This window comes from Salvia splendens, unplaced genomic scaffold, assembly GCF_004379255.2.
Source record: "Salvia splendens isolate huo1 unplaced genomic scaffold, SspV2 ctg1028, whole genome shotgun sequence".
Taxonomy (NCBI): domain Eukaryota; kingdom Viridiplantae; phylum Streptophyta; class Magnoliopsida; order Lamiales; family Lamiaceae; genus Salvia; species Salvia splendens.
This window is the reverse complement of record NW_024598568.1, coordinates 1-8233: the sequence shown is the minus strand read 5'-3', so window position 1 is coordinate 8233 and position 8233 is coordinate 1. Positions and strand designations below refer to the sequence as shown.

Sequence of the window (8233 nt, the reverse complement as noted above, 5' to 3'; positions counted from 1 at the left end):
AGATTTTGTAATTTTGTGATAATATAATTAGTTAATACTAACGTATCCATATTATTATTATTATTATTATTATTATTATTATTATTATTATTATTATTATTATTATTATTATTATTATTATTATTAGTCCTACACTGCACAATGCCAGAAAAATAGGTTCATCAGTAGACCAAATAGTTTGCATAAACTCAAATAATAATAATAATAATTATTATTATTATCAGACCAAATAATAATAATAATATTATTATTACTATTATTATTATCATCAGTCCTACATTTATGCAAACTCAATTGATTCTTTTATGAATAAAACATGGAGTACTATTTATTACTTCAATTCACTCAATCTATAGGCCAATGACTCCAATCTGAATCGATTGTATCATTGCATGTGCCTGATAATAACTGAATTAAAATCCATTGTATGTATGTGGTAATGATAAATGAATTGAGAGGATTATTTCAAAACTGAATACTTAAAACTTAATAATTCAACTTTTTACCATAATCTGAAAATGGAATTAATAGCAGAGTGAACAACAGCTGTCCCTCTCCCTTGTTTATTTATGATACAATGAAAATGTGAAAGAGATTATTATTATTATTATTATTATTATATTATCTACAACAAATATATTTGTTTTCTCCATTTTAAGCCGTTCACTAAAATCCGATCTGAACTAATCCAAAAATCACTAGAGAGCGATGTAATTAGAGGTGAGCATTCGAATTTCTTATTGATTGTGTTCAATCTGAACTAATCCAATAATCACAAGTTTTATATAAAACTAATCAAATCCAAAAAGTAAAAATTACCAAAAATTCAAAAATCCCAAAATTCTAAACCAAAAACCCTAACTTAGTTCAGATTTTAATATATCCGAACTCCTAAATTTAAAATAAATCGGACTCAATCCGAACCAAAAGTTGAAAAAATGGAAATAAAAATTTCAATTGCTTTGGAATTAGATTTTCAGATTTGAGATATTTTACTCAACTCTAAATATATAAAACCCAAAAAAATGAAAGAAAAGACAGAAATAGAGGAGTGTGTTGCAGTGGAAATACACTCAGCAATTAAATTACAAGGTGACGAAGACGTAGATTCCCCGTAACCCTTCCCTTCCCTTCCCCCTCTCTTCACTCAGAGAGAGCGAGAGAGAATATCAAATCCTAAGTTGAACACAAAAAGCCTCCAAAATTCTTCCTCTTCAAAATCATAGTATTTGATACACTCTTTGTTTATTCCATCTGGTGGAGATATGATGAAGACCCTAAAATGCGTCTCTCCTTATTTTTTTACTCCAATATTATTACTAACAAATTGTCTCTGATTTCCGACCACTCTCAACATCGTACCCAAAAGCCAAGAATTTGTCTCAAATCATCTCTCTATCTGGAAAATCAACAAACACCTGCTCTGCTCTGCTCACCAAAAGGTTTGATTTTGGCTTTTCTTGTTTTCTTTCTTTTCATAGATACCTATTTTTACTCAATTTTTTCCATTCAATTCTGTTTGTGCAGATGTGAATACAATTAATATACCAGAGAAATAAATATATGACGATGAACAGACTATCTCCATCTGCTTTTCTCGTGATTCTGTTGATGGAATTCTGCCTCGTTGGATTAAATGCTGCTTCAAACAACAATGGCGGCGGCGGCGGCGAGGCTGCCGTTTTGCTATCCTTCAAGCGCTCGTCAATCCAAACTGATCCCAAACGCTCCCTGGATAACTGGTCGCCGTCGTCTTCCACCCCCTGCGATTGGAGAGGCGTCTCCTGCTCCGACGACGGCAGAGTCTACCGCCTCGACTTCACCAATGCGGGCTTAACCGGCCGTCTACGAATCTCCGACCTCGCGCCGCTCCCCGCCCTCACCACGCTTCTCTTCACTGGAAATTCATTCGACGGAAATCTCTCCTCTGTCGCCGGAGATTCATGCAGATTTGAATCGATTGACCTCTCGGCAAACAAATTCACCGATCTAGGGCTAATGACTCGGTTGCTTTCCAGTTGCGGAAATTTGAATCTGCTGAATTTCTCGAGCAACAAGCTCGCTGGAAAGCTGGAGAGCTCTTTTCCGGCGAGTAAAAGCCTCGAGGTTTTGGATCTCTCCGGCAACAGATTGGATGGGGAATTGCCGGCTGCGTTGTTCAAAAACTCGCCGTCGTTGAAAATCCTTGATTTGTCAAGCAATAACTTCACCGGCAATCTCTTCAATTTGGATTTTAGGTCAATTTCGAATCTCACTGTGCTCAATCTCTCTCGCAACAGCTTCTCCGCCACCGGTTTTCCGGCGACCCTACCTTACTGCCAGGGCCTCCAAACTCTGGATTTAAGCCACAATTTTATCAAGCTGAGGATTCCAGGAGACTTGCTTGCGAAGATGATGAATTTGAAGCAGCTTGTTCTAGCCAACAACGGCTTCATTGGTGAGATTCCGCTACAATTGGGGGAAATTTGCAGGTCGTTGCAGGTTCTAGATCTTTCTAACAATCAGTTAACCGGAGGGCTTCCTTCAACCTTCATCAATTGTAATGAGCTCGAAACTCTCAAACTCAGCAGCAATCAGCTCTCGGGCGGATTTCTCGATACTGTGGTGAGCTCCATCACAAGCCTCAAGTATCTATCCGTGGCGTTCAACAACATCTCCGGCGAAGTGCCGCCGTCGCTCACCAACTGCACTCGGCTTCTGGCTTTAGACCTCAGTTCCAATAATTTCACCGGAAATGTGCCTTCTGTACTCTGCTCCGGCGACTCCGTTCTCGAGAAACTGTTGCTGGCGAACAATTATCTCGTCGGCGGAGTGCCGCCGGAGCTCGGGCGGTGTAAACATTTGAAAAGCATTGATCTCAGCTTCAATGACTTAACCGGCTCGCTACCGCCTGAAATCTGGACGCTGCCGGAGATATCGGATATAGTGATGTGGGCGAACAATCTGAGCGGTCAAATTCCGGAAGGCATTTGCATCAACGGTGGAAATCTCCAGACTCTGATCCTCAACAACAATTTCATCACCGGAGCTCTGCCACAGTCCATTGTCAACTGCACCAATCTAATTTGGGTGTCATTGTCAAGCAACCGCCTCTCCGGCGAAATCCCTCAAGAAATAGGCAACTTAGTCAACCTAGCAATCCTCCAGCTGGGGAACAACTCCCTCACCGGAGCAATTCCGCAGCGAATTGGTGACTGCAGGAGCCTCATATGGCTTGATCTCAACAGCAACGAGCTCCGGGGGCCTCTGCCCCTGGAGCTCGCTTCCCAGACTGGCCTCATAGTCCCTGGAGTCGTCTCCGGGAAGCAGTTCGCGTTCGTCCGAAACGAAGGCGGAACGCAATGTCGTGGCGCTGGTGGTTTAGTCGAGTTCGAAGGCATTCGTCCTGATCGGCTGGCGAATTTTCCGATGGTGCATGCGTGTCCTTCGACGAGGATTTATTCCGGGATGACGGTTTACACATTCGCCGGCAACGGCAGCATGATCTACCTTGATCTGTCATACAATCAGCTCTCTGGTGCAATTCCTGCAAGCTTAGGCTCCATGGTTTATCTTCAGGTTTTGAATTTGGGGCATAATTCTGTAAGTGGTCAGATTCCATCTAGTTTTGGAGGATTGAAGAGTGCTGGTGTTCTTGATCTCTCTCATAACAATCTTCAAGGATTCATCCCTGGATCATTAGGTGGTTTGTCATTCCTCAGTGATCTTGATGTTTCAAACAACAATTTATCTGGTTTGATTCCTTCTGGGGGCCAGCTTACCACATTTCCAGCAGCAAGATATGAGAACAACACTGGCCTCTGTGGGGTTCCCTTGCCGCCTTGCGGATCGACGAGCGGGGGCCACGGCCCCCACTCATCGTCGAGGGAGAAGAGACGGAGCATGGCCGTGGGGATGGTGATCGGGATCATGGCCTCGGTCACGTGTATTATGCTGCTTCTCTACGCGCTGTACAGAGCGAAACGGAACCAGATGAAGGACGAGAAGCGGGATAAGTACATCGACAGCCTCCCGACCTCTGGCAGCAGCAGCTGGAAGCTCTCCAGCGTGCCCGAGCCGCTTAGCATCAATGTGGCCACTTTCGAGAAGCCCCTGAAGAAGCTGACGTTCGCACATCTCCTTGAGGCCACGAATGGGTTCAGCTCCGAGAGTTTGATTGGGTCGGGCGGGTTTGGGGACGTGTACAAGGCGCAGCTTAGGGACGGGAGCGTTGTGGCGATCAAGAAATTGATCCATGTCACCGGGCAGGGCGACCGAGAGTTCATGGCGGAGATGGAGACAATAGGGAAAATCAAGCACAGGAATCTGGTGCCATTGCTTGGTTATTGTAGGGTTGGGGAGGAGAGGCTGTTGGTGTATGAATACATGAAATGGGGGAGTTTGGAGGCTGTGGTTCATGACAAGGACAAGATCGGTGGGGCTAGTCTCGACTGGGCCGCGCGTAAAAAGATTGCGGTGGGGTCCGCCCGAGGGCTGGCGTTCCTCCACCACAGCTGCATCCCTCACATCATCCACCGCGACATGAAGTCGAGCAACGTCCTGCTGGACGAGAAGCTCGAGGCGAGGGTGTCGGATTTCGGGATGGCGAGGCTGGTGAACGCGCTCGACACGCATTTAAGCGTGAGCACGCTGGCGGGGACACCCGGGTACGTGCCCCCCGAGTACTACCAGAGCTTCAGGTGCACGACGAAGGGGGACGTGTACAGCTACGGGGTGGTGCTGCTGGAGCTGCTGTCGGGGAAGAGGCCGATCGACAGGGCGGAGTTCGGGGAGGACAACAACCTGGTGGGATGGGCGAAGCAGTTGCACAAAGAGAGGAGGAGCGACGAGATATTGGATCCGCAGCTGGTGACGAGCCTGTCGGGGGACGCGGAGCTCTACCATTACCTGCAGGTGGCGTTCGAGTGCCTGGACGACAAGCCGAACCGGAGGCCGACAATGATTCAGGTGATGGCTAAGTTTAAGGAGCTGCAGCCGGATTCGGAGACGGACACTCTAGATGAGATGTCGTTTAAGGATTCGGTTATTCATGAATCTCCTTAGCTTTATAAACTCACTGTATATACCAACAACTCAAACATCTTGCATTCAATCTTTCATTGCTTCTTTTTTAGTACTAGTACATTTTGTTTGTGTCCCATGCCAAATTTTGTCCATTGATCATATTGTATTTCTGTGAATGTTTTGTTAGTATTCAATCATTTTAGGGCATTGGTTGTATGCAAGTCCATAAAAGTGATCCCATAAAAGTATTTTACAAATATGTTTCATGCAAAGTTATGAGTTGAACTTATGTGTATAGTATAGTTTGAAGTTTTTTAGAAATGGGTTGTGTGTCGAATAATTTTTCACTAAAAAAATGAATAGCGATGAAATGAACTATAGATCATTGGGCCAAGAGCTATTTAGACTGAAAAATCAGTTTGTTTGGACATTTGAAATTTAGAAACCTATCTATTATGTAAAAAGGAATTTTGCTTAATCTTATTGAAAAAGCACCAATAATGTGTGGTCTCAACGTACCTTTATTAGGCATCCCATTGATTGCGGAAAATTAGGAAAGATTAATGTTATCTATCTTTCTAAGCTTTTTTTTTCCAGATGAAGTATAACCATACATATGCAATATCAGGCAAAATTGATTATTTATTCACAATTCATTTGAGCCCAATCACAAAAAGGTTTATTGGAGACTATGCAAATTGATGATAACTTCCGAATCTTAGATTTTCGTATTTATCATATATACAAGGTGTGCACACTTACAACTCTGATGTGTGTACATGTTGAAGGATATAATAAATTAAAATAATGATGAAAAATTTAATCTGTTATAAGATATAGTAGTAGTACATGTCTCACGCATAATAGTTTGAAAATAAAATACTAGAATACCGACAAAAACCAAAGTGGATAAACATATGATCCAACATGTTCCGTGATATAATACCGCCTTTGATTGCTAACGTTGATTAAGGTGGTCTTAATTACTCTTTTGATTCCTCTAATCAACTTTTAGTCACACTGTTGCACTGCTTTGTGAATATATAAATATGTTTGACTCGGTCTTCTAACTTTTCTTTTAAATACAAGTAATTCTTTATACTTTTAGATGAGTTTTCTAAGATAATTTCCAATCATCTAGCATATAGTAGTACTATATTTAGTGTATTAAAGTATGAAGAAAAATACGATTTGAGTTTTGTATAAGAATGAGAGAAAATGTAAAAAAATTTATAAATATAGAAAGATGGCGTCTTAATTTTAACAAATTAAAAATAAGAAATGGACATATTAAGTAAGATGAAGAGAATTTTTTAAAGTCCTAACATAGATACACTTAATTTCACCATTGCTTTTTTTTTCTTTCTCGCAAGTGAAGTTAATTTTCAGATCTTCACATCTCTTTTTCATCCACTTTAAAAATACTTATAGCATTGACTTTGAATATTATTTTTAAAAGATTTTGCGTTTGTGAAATGTGAACAAAACAAACACATGCATTTGCATTGTTTTAAACATAAAATATTGCATCTTTGAGACAAATCTACGCTGCAAAATGTATTTTGGCTTTTTGTGCACGAGTGGACATGATCATATATATTTTATGATCATGTAAAATGTTAATCAGTTACAATTAATTTTTTATTGCTCAAGAATATTTATTAGTACTTGTGGTAGTCCGTCCAGCAACCGTGTAATATAGGAGTACTATCTATGTAAAGTTAATTACACTATTGATTAGGTGTTCTATGTCTACCAATAACATTATAATTGCATACTTGAATATAAATTTGTTGATAATTAAGATGGAGTAAATTATAACATCTTATGACACATTATTTTCTTTAATATTTTAGTTATATACTCCCTCCGTCCCATCTTTCCACTTTAACTATTGGTTATCATTTTCATAAAACAAGTGCTGAAAAATCAACGAGACTGCTAAGGTGGGACAGAGGGAGTATCAAGTTATCTGACAACGTGATAGTTAATTTCTTGAATTGATAATTGATAAATATTACCTCAAAATTATGAAGTTCCAATTCTACCGAAAATGTGTTTCATGTGTCTAACTTGTCTTGTCTAATTCACTTAATTTTCGGATACAACTTACAATGAGATAATAATTATATATAGACAATATAATCGAGTCTTAATCCTAATAAAAACAGAAATCACATTGGACCTCAAATGTATGTACAAAAGTCCATAAAAGAAGTTTATTCACCATAATCATAGACTAATTCACTTGATCCATCAATTACGACAAATATTATTTAGTATAGCTTGCAAAACATCATTGCATCCACCCACTTTATCTTTAAGTCTTTAACTAATCCTCATCTATCTTGGAAATTCCATATCTTGGCGTTGATTATATAATTGTGAGGTAACATACAAAAATTTTGGATCAATTTTCAACTCTGCATGAAACTTTGAAATAAAAATGGATTCATGTATGTTAATTAGGAGCAAAAACTAATGATCCAAAATAAAAATGAACTGTGTTTTTGATTTTTTGGTGGATAAATGGATCCATCTAAGTGATGAATTTTGTTTTGCTTAGATGCTGATTTTGGTAAAACTAGGAATTAACATTATTTACTTTAAATGACCTTTTTTTAATATATTAAGCTTTTGTATTTTATTTATGAATATACTGTACTAATTGTCTTAGTCTAGAATTTTGGCGTTACACACTGAGTGTATTTTGTACTTAGTCCTCATGTGTTTTGTACCCTGAGCCCCCAACAACATCATTTACCTACTCTGATAGACATGATAGTATTTAGATTCCTTTTCAAACATACTCCAACAAAATGTACTCCATCCTACTGAACTTATAAAAACAGGATAAGAGCAACAACAGTGGCGCGAAATTCCCGACGAAATTTCAAATACACCTTTTGCCACGTCATACGGACTTTCCACTGTACTGCCACGTCATAAGGACTTCCCATTGCATAGTGACGGACATCCCGAAGGACTTCCCACAATTAAAAAAATTTAATGCAATAAACTGGAATTCCGCGCGGACGTCCGAACGCCCGTCGTGACGGAATTCCGCGTAACGCCGCGGAACTGCGGTGTCCTCGGCGGATTCCGTATCCGTGCATACCATGCACAATGGCAGACGTCCGCCACGGAATTCGGCACGCCGGGACGGGCGCCATTGCTGATGCTCTAAGATAAATTCTTCAAAAAATCCCTACGAATTAAAGGGAGCATT

At 40.1% G+C, this 8233-nt stretch overlaps 1 protein-coding gene across 1 annotated transcript; it reads left to right on the top strand.

The window, feature by feature from the left end:
* The first annotated feature begins 1097 nt into the window (after positions 1-1097).
* Positions 1098-5244, top strand: LOC121788384 (receptor-like protein kinase BRI1-like 3). Its single transcript, XM_042187069.1, has 2 exons — positions 1098-1442; positions 1528-5244. The coding sequence occupies exon 2, from the start codon at positions 1564-1566 to the stop codon at positions 5041-5043; it is 3480 nt and encodes a 1159-aa protein (XP_042043003.1). The 5' UTR covers positions 1098-1442; positions 1528-1563; the 3' UTR covers positions 5044-5244.
* Positions 5245-8233: the final 2989 nt, after the last annotated feature.